Below are 14,679 nucleotides of genomic sequence, written 5' to 3' on the forward strand. Positions count from 1 at the left end.
ACAGAAAAAAATCATTTTACAATACAAACAATTTTTGCTCATAGGCAAGTGGGTCTTCTTAAAGTCTATTGCAACTAATCCTGAAATGAGAACTTTGTTTTCTTCATACAGTAAGTGGCAGGAAGGGTCTGGCAATTAATATCAAAGATACAACTGATGAGATTAATATATACAAAATGGATTTACTGCATGGGCTTCATTAATTAGCAGTGACAAAAACCAAACGAGCATTGTCTGTGAAATCAAAATCCATTATTTTATAAAGCTCCACCTGTCCAAACAACAAATTTAAACTGAGTGACAGCTTCAGTAATCAGCCTAATAAATCTTGTTGCTGTAATAAATAAGATCAAACAGTGTAATCCTGTGAGATGAACCATCGTGGTGCTGGTTCTGTTTTTTTTTTTTTTTTTTTTTTTTTAATTCGCATTTATTTTGCAATAAGAAAATGCGGAAGCAGCTGTTTGCAGCATACTGAGTTATTTTCAGTATAACTCCGTCTCCAAGATTGATATCAGTTTTTCGGTGCTCACTGCTCCTTCAATCACAGAAATATGGATGAGATCAAACAAGCATCTGACACACTCAATACATCCTGAGCTCAGATCTATGCTCTTAGATGGTTGAACTCGTACACCGGGTCGACCGGTGCAAGTCGCTGCAGGGAGATGGAGGAAAGTCTCAGCTGAGCAGTAACACAATGAAACAACACACTTCCTGCATGTGCTGAAGATGGATAGACGGCTGCAGGTTACTGTGTCTCTCGGCAGGCTGGTCAGGATCGTCAACTGAAAATGAACCTTCTTCACTTTGCATGTGAGAAGCGTCCCATGGCGTCCATTCTTTAGACGGTACCGGCTCATCTCTCTTCACGCGCACCCAGGCGCAACCCGCAGCTCAGATCAGCCTCTCCATGGGCGGCGGCTGCGTGATGCTCCACATCTCCACCCTCGACCCGTCTTTCTCCTGCCTGCTGGGGCTGTAGGTGCCGTGGGTTGCTCTGCGATTCAGCGCCACCACCAGGCCGACGGAGATCAGGATGAGAACCAGCAGCAGCATGACAGACGCCAGACTGATGGACAGCAAGAGGTCAGAGGTCAAACCCCCCGAGGTCAGCTGAAGGGAAGCAGGAGAGAGATGGATTAGATATAAATTATATATGCTGTCTGGTTTATTTCTGTCGCTCTCTCACTCACGCACGGATACTGCCCGACACTCTCTCACACACACTTCCTCTCCTGAATCCTTTACACTACACAAGGCGCTCCACACGCGCTGCCAAAGTGCTGATGGATGTGTTTCCCAGCTCAGCAGGTGGGTTGCGACCACCAGGAGCCTGGAGTTGCCACGGACCAAAACCTCCCTCCGTCTGCCGCCTCTCTCGCAGTTTGGCTGCGGCGAGCGCCAGCCCCAGCATCACCACTATCGCCAAGCCGACCAGACACGGTGCCAGCACGGCAGCCACCCGCGAGCTGTATGGAGCACGCTCCGTCTGTGGAGGATCACACACACACACACACACACACACACACACACACACACACACACACACACACACACACACACACACACACACACACACACACACACACACACACAAACCTGCAAAATGCTGCCTGATGATCCCAACAGCACATAAACAACAGGCACGGCCAGGAACACACTCATGCTCCCAAAATAGCTCATGCAAACAGACACACACACACACACACACACACACACACACACACACACACACACACACACACACACACACACACACACACACACAGAAGTCCTTTAAAGCAGGAATAAACGCTGCTTTACATGAGGTGTCTGATTTGTATCCAGACACTTTAATGACTTGTGAAACCTGCTAACGCTCATGTTTAACTTGCAGCCCTGTGGCCCTTTTGATCTTCACACACAACCAAGCAGCTTCACCACTGACTAGACACACAACATCCCGCTCGCACAGACGTCTGTCACCAATCAAACCCCAGCAAATCAAGAGGAAGTGAAGCCTTCAAGTGGAGCAGGTGAGTGATTGTTAACATTTATTAATGAGAAGCTGAGAAACAGAGCAGCAGGTGCACTTACATCAGTGGTGTTGGTCGGTGTGAGAGTTGTGACTCTGAGAGAGGCTGCTACAAGGTTACAAACAGCACAACAACCGTAAGTCTCACTCGACAACAGTTAAAAATCCTGGCTGACAGCATCCTCATGACGAAATCTGCTCACTGAGCTTGTCAGTTAACAGAAGGCTATGAAAGATAATCTCAGAAGTCAGCAAACTTTACACTCAGCAATCAACATGGAAACATAATTCTAATAAAAAACACAACCATCCATATCTCGGGGCAAAAAATAACTCATGCACTTGTGCTTGACGCTGCAGACATCAGACTTTTCTTTCCCTCGCTACAGGTTCTTTGTTGACTCCTGGAAAGTGCTTACCTGTCACTGCAGCACAGTTGGCTGTCAGAGCGAGTGTGACACAAGCGAGCCGGAGCAGCCTGCAGCCAGGACCCGCCATCAGTCACCGACTGCCACACACACCGGCTCAGAGATGTCTAACTAACCAGTCTCTGAGGTACACGGCGAGGCCACCCTGAAGCCTCGGCTGAGCAGCGACGCACACAGAGACAGCAGCAATGCTTCTCTGCTGTCAGCATTATCAACCTGCTGTGTGCGCGTGTGTGCGCGCGCGCACGTGTATGTGTATGTGTGTGTGTGTATGTGCGCGTGTGTGTACGTGCGCATGCATACATGCCAGATAAGCTGCCCTCATATGTTTCTGTGAAGCAGACCGAACTTCTGTGAATGCCACCAGCTCTCTGCTGAAGCTGCACTTCGGCGCCAGATGCTGCTTTTCTGCTGGCAAAGCAGATTTCCTCCCCGATCTGCTCCTCTCTCCCTCAGAGGATGGCCACATCAGTGCCGACACTGAGGAACTGCCTCCCGTTCCGTCCCTACTTTCCTCGCCATTAGGTCTACCTGTGACTGTGACTGCAAGCTACACACACGCACACACACACACCACACACTTATTCACGCACACTTGAAAAATATCAGATTGAAAAGAGAAGGCAGCTGTGCAGGGGGATGAGTGCCACTTCATATTCCTGCATTGAAAAGTCAGTTGACATTCTTTCTTACAAGATTTCTGAGAGCTGAAACTCTCTTCTCCAACTGGAATCAGTTTTTATTAACGCTGAATATCACATACAGGCAGAGTTAAATTCTTTCCATCTCTCCATCTATCCATCTATCTATCTATCTATCTATCTATCTATCTACTTTGAACATAAAAGACTCACTGGCATCACGCTTTTTACCACCGATGATACAGATGTTAACAGGAAGTAGTATAGGTGAGTGGATATAATTACACTCACTGAAAAAAGGGCCCTACATGCAGATGTTAAAGGACCAGCTCAAGTATATTTCTACCACATATACTATGCAATTATTCTAAAGCTAATACGAGGCTTCCACTAACGTAAGGGAGCAAATGACAAACATATTGTTCCTGTTTTTAAGCAGGGTTTTCAGAGATCACGTCCAGCCCATCTCACCACCGTGGGATCCAAAGCCTTCAGGCTTTCAGCCTCCCGCCTCTGGAAAGTCTTGTCTCCAGACATCAGCAAAGCTGACAAACAAACCACATTTAAGTCCCAGCTGTAAGCCCACCTGTTCAAACTCACTCACTGTCATTATTCCTGTCTCGGTGTATTTCATAGTTTGTGAGCTTAGGTTTGTGTGTTTGTGTGTTTGTGTGTTTTTTTTTTTTCTTTAACATACTATATCATAACCTTCAAATAATTTATTCTTATTTCGAATGGATGATGAATGGATGAACTGTGGAGAACATGTCGTTGAAATAAAGGACATGAAAAGATGAAGATATGAACAGATGTACATCATTAGCTCCACCTTAGCCATCACAGCCGTGTGCTAGTGAGGACGGAATAATGCAAGAGATAATGACACATTCACGGCCAAATCTGTCTCTTCCTACTTGCAAAGTTTTAGATAACAGTGTCTTTTTGCCTCAAGAAGTTACTACAGTATTTAAATCGGTGCAATGTGAAGTGTGACTGTGTGGATACCCAAAAATAAAAATACTACATTTAACTATTCTCCCTTTTTCTCATGATTACCTTTAAAAAAATCAAATATCATTTGGAAGAAAGGTATGCTGGCCAAAGCACATATACAATCCATATCAACACTAGCTTTCACTCATAATGTGTGTGTGTTTTCCACCTGTCGTTAAGAGTCTAACACTGTCACTGGTCATCTCAAGGAGAGAGAGAATTGCGATGCAGTGTGTTGGACCAGCTTTGGGAACACTCTGAGTTCATGGTATTTCAAAAGGACACTTTGGCACATGGACAGGAGGGGAAGAGGTTTGAACTGCCAACCTTTTGAGGATCACAGTGGCATTGTCTATAGTGACTGCTACTGCGAGTCCAAACTAGAATAATTGTGACCTTTCCTCTGATTCTGACTCACAGTCGTGTTATCCTAAAAACCCAGAAAAAAAACATAAAGGGTAACTCTGTCCAAACAAATACTGAAGCGCTGTGTGCGTGTGCGCGTGTGCGCGTGTGCGCATGTGTGCGTGTGCGTGTGTGTGTGTGTGTGTGTGTGTGTCTATGAACCTGGGTTACTCTGGGACATACTCACACTACATCCGGCTAAATGAGATTATGTGTCTATGTTAGGAGTCGTGTTGGCCACCTGACAGCAGTGCTTAGACACACACACACACACACACACACACACACACACACACACACACACACACACACACACACACACACACACACACACACACACACACACACACACACACACACACACACACACACACACACACACACACACAGAGTCTGTAAATCAATGAAATGGTTGAAACCTTCAATCGCAGCTGGCACTCTGGAGGAAAACAGAGGAAAAGTGTGAAGGTGTGGAACTAAAAGTGTGATCATGGGAGAGAAATTTATTTGGACAAAATGAAAAGAGGACAGACAACAAATACACACTGATATGAAACACTGTCTTTATTGAGAACAAAGGGGACGGACATGACAGAAAGATTGTATATGGACAGAACGTACACAAACAGGAAGTTACAGTCAAGACATTCAGTGAGAAGCACAAGAAGACTGAAAAACAAACAATAACACACAATTTTACAATGAGAAACAAACAAGGACAGTGATTGAGAGTGAGTGAAATGCTGACCAGGGTAGCACAGTGGATGTTGACGAGAACTGCTCAAGCAGAGCAGCAGAGAAATCAGGCCTAAAATATCTTTGTCTCAGACAGGAGGGTTTAGAGTCAGGAAACTTCTTCTTTGGTGCAAAACAACACACAGCAGTCAGTCAGTCATTCAGTCAGTCAGTCAGTCAGTCAGTCAGTCAGCGCAGTCGTATGAACGCACGTCAACAACAAAGCGACACGTCTTGTCGTCTTGGAGCCCCTCTAGGTGCCTTTGTAACTACAATGCTGTTTTTCATAGTTCACAAATTCATCCGTGTGGAGCTCCCAAAATCCAGTTCAGAGGAAACTGACAGGATATCTTCAGTGGGAAGCATTATAAATAACTCAGATTTCATAATGCTCTGCGTCTCCCCACACAGTGCTTTACGCAGCACAGACCTTTTTTCCCTTTACCACAATTTGATCAATCTGCATAATGGAAAAAAATACTAAGAAGTTTAATAACATATTAAGATTAAATACATGAAATATGAAATACATTTCTTGGGTTTTAGAAATTGTTCCTTAATCTCTCAGTCTCCAACAAATAATTATAACACAATTTTTATTTGTGTATTTTAACTGTTTTTACATCAAAGTTGTTTTGTTCCAGCTACAACATTGAAAGTCGGACAACAGTGTGTTCATGTTCATGAGAGTTGTTCTTGCCTGATCTTTCTTTAAATGAAAATGTTATCTCACATTCTATTCGCAAGAACACTAACTTCACACACACACGGGACACACTATGGAGGAGCTCATTAATGGAGGGCTCATTGAAATCGTCAAATAACTTCTAATGCTTTAAAACAATGAAACACTGGTTAGTTTACATCACATATATATCATAGTGCGCACAGCCATGTTGAAATCACAGACTCTGCGGTTCTTTTACAACTTTTGTTACTCCAATCTAGAAACAACTCAGAATTCCAAGTTCTGAGGACAAATGGAACACACCACGTGTGTTCTCAATGCAGCCTCCAGCAGAAACGTTCAGGTCCCCCTCTTTACCCATGATGCCTGTGCAGCTCTGATCAAAGTCTCCTCTGCACCTGCTGCAGCACCCACATCAGAAAACAGCTCAACCTGGAGGCAGCACCATTAAGTGCTGAACATATCAATAACATTTGATACACATTTGCTTCATTTTTAAGTATTTTTGACAAAATATATGTGAATACATCAAAAAAGATCCCTCTTCCCCATTTTCACAATGGCTTTAACCTGAGCAGATGTTTGAAAGAACAAATTCCCTGATTCAGACAAATTTTGTTCAAATTCCTAGATGATTGCACAAATGAGTTGCTGAAAAGCCTTTACTTATTTACAATAATCAAGATTCATAAACAAAAACCTCGTCAGCATTGACGGAATATTGCTTCCATACATGAACTATAGAGCTACTTATGTCTTCATATATTGGCTGCTCCCTCCAGGGGTCACTACAGCCAATCACCTGCCTCCATCTAATCCTGTCCCTTGCCTCCACCACAGCTATACCGACCATGTCATTCCCAGCATTATTTGTCCAATATATCTTTTAACTTTTCTGAGCACACCTGACTTCTTCATCTCTAAACTGCTCAAACTTAGGTTCATTTCATATCATGTCCATGCTGGTCAAGGTCACTTCCTATTAAAATCGCAGCATCTTGATTTCTGCCACCTCCAGCAGAGCCTCCTGTCTTTTAGACAGTCCCACTGTTTCCGAATCATGCATCATGGGTCTCACTAAGCTCTTCTGAGCTTTTCTCTTGCCTTTAATTCTGACTCTCTAAACACTAGTTTCAACACTCTATACCTTTGACCCCAGGTACTTGATTCATCCCCCTTCACCACCTCTACTCCTGTCTTCTTCAACATTCTGCATATCTCTCGCCCTGGTTTATACAGATGTATTCGATCTAGTTTCTACCGGCAGAGAACTAAATAGTACACATCCCTACGTCATATAAAGTGCTTATGATTATGAAAATATATATGTTTTTAAGGCACTAAACAGCTTTGTGGTTTTCTAACCTTGATGTTTATTGAGAGACTGTGATGTGCTGGCCTTCAATATCTCCCCGTGCATTTTATGTAAGACTACAGGTTGTCCTGAACTTCTACAGTCATTCAAACGGTTTCCTCAGCTAGGACGCATGCTATCCCTTCCTTCGCCAAACAGCCATCAAAGACTAGTGTGGAAACTTGCAGAGAAACACGCACACACTCAGTCATTTGCTCCCCAGTCCACCTCTGGCTCATCGTCCAGCCTGAGGATGAGGTAGGACAGCAGCTGGAAAAGGTTCTGCCACAGCAGCACCGCCACGTAAAAGTAAATGTCGCTTACGTCCGTCTGGCACACGTCTCCAGCGAAGCTCATGTCGCACACACAGACAAACTTGTTGATGAGGTTACGGCAGTAGCCTCCGTTCAGACAGGGGTTGGACTTGCACTCATCCACCTCCTGTTCACACCTGCAGACACAGAGTCACAAGAAACAAACTGAAAACACAACAATTGCTGTACAAAAGCGACATTAATGAGGAAACACAAATACTATTGATGTATATTAAATCTGTACTGAACCATCAAGCAGGCATGGGAAGGAGCAAAGTTTTTTCACAATTTTCACATGCATTTTCTTTCTGCTTCTCACATTTTGTTGTCACACCTTTCCCACAAACCCACAAACATCCCAACATTGTTGTCCATGCAGTTTATTTGATTTCCTGTGCTCTGATGGCCAATAGGACCTCCTTTGGTTTTGGTGAGTGGACTAATGAATGGATGGATTGATGGTGAAAGACTTGACCATCTAGTAAAGGGATGCATTGTATGTAATGCTTTTGGCAAAACAGACAAGTGGTTACGTGGCTGAAAATGAACCCAATTACAGTGATGCTGAAGAAGACGTACACCCCCTGCTGTATTCAAGTACCATTTTCTGAGATTGTAGGCTGAAGAAAAGAAATGGAGAATGTAAATGTCTTCACAATGGCTACCTTTACTTTGCTTTAATGAGGAAATCATGTCAGTATGTCTGCTTCTGCCATTTAAGGATCCGTTCCTCTACCTGAGTGAGGGCAGTGTGTGTCACCTTTATCAGCAGGCAGAATATTTGACTAAAAAAAATACAGGTCACCAGTCCATCAAAGGGCAAAGGCAGAGAGACAGAAACAACCACACACACTCACATTCACACCTAGGGATACTTTAGGGACACCAATTAACCACACATGCATGTTTTTGGACTGTTGGAAGAAGAAACTAAAACAAACTCAAACACACATGGGGAGAACATGCAAACTCCACACAGGAAATCCATATGAACATATACCCAGCTGCTACACTCACTTGCTAATTAAAAAGGCTGAGTAAAGTAGCTAATGTAAGCTGTGGACACAAAGCAGACTGATGATACCTTTTCTTTTTATATTGTGTCTAGTCCATGTATTTAAAGACACATATCAATTCCGGTTTCCTTTATTTTAGATTTCTTACCTGTGACCGATGAATCCTGGTGGACAGTCACAGGAAAGCTCCCGCTCAGTGCAATTTCCACCGTTGAAGCAGGTGTAATTTCTGTTATCGTCACCACACACAGAAACCGGCAGCTTTGGTCGTCTGGTAGAGGACAGACAGTACAGAATATAAGAGCGTATAAATGCATGTTTGTCTCTGTTTTCTACTTAAGGCTGCATTGAGGTGTTTATGAGTATAAGTGCAAACATTTTCGGCGGCTTCATTTATGCCGGAAGCAAAAGCATCAGACGAACAGGAGCTGCATTGTTTGCCCTCCTACTGTTCCCCACTGGGGAGACAAAGAGGCTTAGGAGGCGACCAGGCTAATAAGATTAAAGACCTCTGGCAACCGTTTACCGGCGGGATGTCAAATCACATGTACAGTAATGAAAAAGTCAACTATCTCTCTTTGGCCTCAGTAACCTTTGAGTTTGCCTGAAGCACAGCAGCTCCGTTCCAAAATGTTACGTATCTCTTGGCAAGTTGAAACTCTTCCTTTACCGTTTGGGAACTACACATTTATTTTGGAAAGTGTACAATTTTGGCAGGTGAATCATTGTCAGGAAGGAGGTAGTCATTTTTGAACTACAGCTGTCACTCATTTGAAAATGTGGTCGGCTCATTTTAAAACAAACAGTGTCAGAGGGAGCGCTAATATTTGCTTTGCTTGGCATTTTGTTGAATGCATTTGAACACACAAAAACAAGAGGCATCCTACATGACGTTTGAGAGACAAATATCTAACAGGAAACAGACACCTGGGAACACATGAAAAATAAAAGAGAAAAAACTCACACATTTTTGACAACAATGTACCATGGAATTTCTTCAACGCGCTCACTGTGGAGGAACAGAAAGAACGGTGGTGAAAGGAGGAAGAAAGAGGCACAAACAAGAGAGGCAAACAAAAGGAACTCATTTTGATGAAAACTTTATAGGGGAGATGTTCCCAGTAAAGGGAGAACGCTTGACTGGTGGCTTGCTTAGCGAGATACTTGCAAAGGTTTTTTTTTTTTTTTTCCTTGTGCAAAAGAGGCAAAATGCAAAAGGCTGTGTGTTTACAGGATAAATGCTCCGAGGCGTTCCCCTGCTGGTTCTCCGAGGCAAACCGTAGATGACGGGGGAAAGAAACTGGCGCTGAACCAGAGCGCCTTGTGTAGTGAGACACCACAGCAGACTGAGGCCTTTTCTGGCTGACACTAGAATAGAAATGCAGCTTCTGAGAGGCTCACTGCAGGCGTGGTTGAAATGCTGAACAGAGGCAGAGATGTGGAGACATTTACAGTGAAGGATTTTGTTTGTGTTGTGCACAGTCCCTTGTCTGTGCAGTTTTGGAGCATTTATTTGTGTGTTTCATGTTTACTAACTAAGCTTTCAGTGCCGTTCTTAGAAAAATGAAGTCATCTGAGGACCATGAAATATTCAGAGTAAAGATCGTCTCATCTCTGCTTAGCTATATTTTTCAAAAGTCTCCTGCGAGCACCAGAAAATGGCGATGCTACATAATAGATTTTACTCTGTTTTTCAGATCACCGGTAAAGAAAAGCCACACATCCCAAAAATATATAATGCTTAAAAGCAAATACAGTAATTAAATCCACTCATCACTATTATTATTATTATTATTATTATTATTATTATTATTATTATTATTATTTTCACCTTTCATGTTCCCCCTATGTGTGAAGGTACGTGGGTTTTCCAATAATGCTCCAATTTCACATTAAAGTCCAAATGATGCATTTAAGGTAAATGAATGAAGTGCATCTAATTTTCTGGTAGGCGTGGTTGTGTGTGTCTCTGTGTTTGCAGTGTGACAGACTGTATAACTGTTCACGTGTATCCAGTCCATATCAATATTGTTATTATTAACTGAATATCAAAAGCTTAAACTGAAAAATGTAACGTGTTAAAAATTTAAGTTTGATTTTGAAACAAAATCAAACAGATAAAATAATGCATCAACTGAAAATGTAAATAAAGCTCAGGAATAAATCACGAGAGTTTAAAGAGTTTTCAGGGGTCTAATAGCTCAGTCAGATACATGTATACATGTGAAATTTGGGAATTTTACAGTGAAAAAAATTCAAACAAAATGCATCTAAAAGGGGCATGCAATCCTAAAGGGGCTTCATAAGCAAAGGTAGGGGTGCATTCAACACACTGAATGACTGTGCAAGCAGATGTTTCTCAGTGTAAATTTCACGTGGGTTGAGATTCGTGAATGAAGTACATATGATTGCCAAACACCCAGTAAATAATAATTCACTCAGGTAAAAAACAACCAGTGATAAGACTTTAGTGAACGTTAAACTCTGCAGTTTTACTGCTGTGAATATTAGATTGGGCACGGGCTCTGCACGGGCGCTGAAACACTCATGAAAACCACTGTCTGCGGACACATTTCACTGCTGTATTTACCGAAGCAAATAAAATCTCAGTTATGTAGATAAGAAAAAAAGAGCTTCAAACAAGCAATATTCTGATCTTAATTGAAATGAACTCAGATGAAGTTAAAAAAGAGAACTGTTCAAAACATGAAGAGATTAGGGACAATTCTGGTTTTTCACCTGTGTACAGTCTCATAGTCTGCGTTTATGATGGTGCTGAGGAGCGATAGAGTACACTGCAAAGTTTTTGAGCAAATTATGCTGCTATCTAAATCATGTATTTTTTAGGGAGTAACTTGCATATATTGACTTTTGACTGTTGACTTTTTAGAAAAAAACAACAACAAACAATGGAGGCAACAAACTTCAGGGCAACTGAATGAATCAATCAGTGATGAGAAAATTATCAGAGATGATCTCCTGTTTTCTCAAAGTCTTCGAAATATTGTAACTATTGCAGCAGTCCAAGCTTCTTTGAAAAGTGTTAGTAAAATCAAAATAATTAATATATTTAACACTTTTCACTTTCAAGATTTGAAATGTTGTATTTAGTGGTATTCTTGTTTTTTCCTTACTAAAGATTTAAACTGGAAACACCCTGCGGATTGAACCTTTGGTACACAGAAAATGGTCTAAAACGCTGAACTACACAGATAATGCCATCACTGAAGTTGTTTCGAATAATCATCGCAACACCTGGACTTACTTGCAGAGAGGTCCGGTGTAGTTCTCGGCACAGAGGCAGGCGTAGCGGTCCGGCCCGTGCAAGCAGGTGCCCCCATGGGCACACAGGTGGTTTTCGCACACGTCCACCTCTTCCTCACAGTCCACGCCCGCGTAGCCAAAGTCACAGGCGCACTCGTAGGTCAGCCCGTTGATGCTGCAGTTGCCATGAACGCAGGGGTTGGAAGCGCAGGTGTCCCTGAAGAAGTTGCAGTGCCTCCCCGCCCAGCCCTCTGTGCAGCTGCAGTTGTAGGTGTTGAAGAGGTCCTGGCACTCGCCCCCGTTCAGACAGGGGTTGGGCTCGCACACGGACGCCCCGCTGCAGCCCACGAGAGGCGGATGCAACGACATACGGACAAATGTCTCTTCCTGCAGGCGTGGGAGGTTCACATCAGAGGAGGTGAAGTAAGGTAGAGCGATGCCACCCAGCTCCACAGTGCCCAGACAACCAGCCAGGGACCAGCCAGCGTCAGGGGCCAGGCCCCCTAAAAATATGTCCACCTCCTGCCTGAGGAAGTCCAGGTTTCCTCCTTGACTCCTGGAGGTAGTGGCCTCTTCTACTTCCTCATCCAACACCAGCGTCCACCGAGAGGTCTGTGCCCACGGCGCAGCCATGAACAGGTGCACATTGTGCCACTCACCATCGCTGACGGTCCTCCTGCTGCTGAGACTGACCGTAGACACACTCCTGACTCGACCGTCCTCTCCCCCCACCTCACTGTGATCTGTGGGGGTGCTCTGAAGCTCCATGAAGAGGAGGCCGTCCTGGACAGAGACCGTGATAAAGGCTGAGCCCTTTTCCGCATGAAGAATAGCTGCATTGCGCTTCCTTGTGCGCAGGTTTAGGGAGATGTTGGTCAGGTTGCGCGATATGAAGCCATTTCCCCGGTAGGACATCACTGTGTTCTCGTTCAGGAAGGTGGCATTGGTGTAACCTGGAAAAGAAGAGGATTTGTTCACCCTTTAATCTGCCCCGCGATCAATTTTAACAAAGACAATTCAAAAAAACTAAAGAGAGTCTTGATGGAAATCTTACTTACTCTCCATTATTTTAAGTCTGCTAGCCAATTTCCAGAAATCAGTAAAATATTTGTTTTACAGTCCAAATTTTAACTTTGTACTGACTGTAGTTAGTCTGTAAATGTTGTCTGATTACATATATTTGGACTTTTAAAAATGCATCTATGTTGTATTAATAAACTAAATTCAGAGACAGTCATTTGTTTTATTTATAAAAAAGTGATGGTAAGAGAAAATACTACATCTCTTTTTGGAAAGGCTGTGTTCCACTTATAAACAGAGCATTTGTTCATAAAATAAAAATGTCACTTTCATCTTCAATGTTAATATTTGAGACTGTTGGCCACACAGTTTGTTGATTAACAGCATAATGAAAGTGACAGGTGAAGACTGTGGTAATCATCTGTCATCTCATCATTAGCACCACTCATTTCATCTAACTGCCACAATTTGCCGAATGCAGGATATAATAAAGATTCACAAAGAGCAACAGAAATAACTTCTACAGCACAAATTGTGTGCAGTGCCTGTTTATGGCGGGATCAAAACAATGTTTTGTAACACACCTAGCGCACAGATAAATATATTTTTCTATGAAATGTTGAGTCTTTCATAGAAATGTCTTTATTTTGAGTCATCATAAAGATCATATTCATTATTACAGCATAATGTTTAATTGTATAATGACAATGATATCCAATAATGGAAATACCACTGAGAAGCAAGTATTTATACCTCAGTGATAATGGATTACAAAGCTGAATCATCTCTAATCCCAGCAACAACAAAAATAAGGATAAGCTTGGCCTCAAGCCAATCCTACTTTACAAAGCACATAAAAAGCACTGTGTGTGAAAATTGAGGTCCATACAGAACTGTGCTGTAACACTTCTTTGCACAATGGCTAATTAGGGTCGTAAAGACTCGCTCCACAAACAAGATCAAATGTTAGGTAACATGCAAGCAACTCTCAGGGAGACACAAACAACTCTTGGTTTTGGTGTAAGTGTGCTGATGTAAATGAAAATTACCAAGAAGTCAATCAATTCTAGTTTCAAAACTTCTTCTGGGCTGAAATATTTTACAAAACCAAGAGTCAGTGATGACATACTGAGCTGTATTGAAGCCAAGCATCAACAAGACTTTGATTTGAACGGTGAATAAGTTTCACTTATATAGCAAACTGGCAGCATCAAACCACAGACCACAAAAAGCCTGTTCTACCGTCTCGACCACAGAAAACTAGTTTAGGTCTTCCGTTCAAGATATGTAACATAATTTGAACTAATTTTAAATCACTCGATACAAGATTACCTGGTAACTACTGAAGCCTTGGAGACCACTTGCAAGTGATGAATGAATTAACCAAAATCATATATATATTTGATTTTAAATAGCCTTTTGGTGTAAATATTCCTATGTGTGATTGCCAGTCTCTGTATTTGCCCTGCGATGGATGATCTGTCCAGAGTGTGTCCTTCCTTCATCATTACTGCATTAGTTAGCTGGGTTCAGCTCCAGTGCCACGTTACCCTCAACTCGTGGATGGAAGGATCAGTGTTGTGTTAAAATGTATTTATTTGTACTCCTGATACTAACTTTACTTTAACACCTCTAAAGAAACCTATAATAAATGCACAAAACCAAAAAACAGCAGAAACCATGGAAATTCCATGTAAAAAGGCACCTAAGCTTGATTTAAATCTGGGATTTTTTTTGCTCTGAGGTATCTGTGTTTGTGCTCTACTACCATTGAGCCTGTCTCTAGTATCTGCAAGAAGCAAAA

The 14,679-nt window shown here is 42.5% G+C and overlaps 1 protein-coding gene across 3 annotated transcripts in view; it reads right to left on the reverse strand.

The window, feature by feature from the left end:
* Positions 1-370: 370 nt before the first annotated feature.
* The window catches only part of crb1 (crumbs cell polarity complex component 1), a 30,191-nt gene continuing 15,882 nt past the window's right edge, over positions 371-14,679 (reverse strand). For 2 of the 3 annotated variants that reach the window (XM_030083255.1, XM_030083256.1), the window contains 5 exons: positions 11,857-12,808; positions 9,556-9,600; positions 8,740-8,862; positions 7,586-7,712; positions 371-1,116 (listed from right to left, as the gene is read on the reverse strand). In XM_030083255.1, the coding sequence (XP_029939115.1) occupies positions 898-1,116; positions 7,586-7,712; positions 8,740-8,862; positions 9,556-9,600; positions 11,857-12,808 (1,466 nt within the window). In that variant the 3' untranslated portion in view covers positions 371-897. Of the gene's footprint in view, positions 1,493-7,585; positions 7,713-8,739; positions 8,863-9,555; positions 9,601-11,856; positions 12,809-14,679 lie in introns of all 3 variants that reach the window. The other variant, XM_030083254.1, reaches the window with a different exon arrangement.

This window comes from Salarias fasciatus, chromosome 23 (genome assembly GCF_902148845.1).
Source record: "Salarias fasciatus chromosome 23, fSalaFa1.1, whole genome shotgun sequence".
NCBI classification, from domain to species: Eukaryota; Metazoa; Chordata; class Actinopteri; order Blenniiformes; family Blenniidae; genus Salarias; species Salarias fasciatus.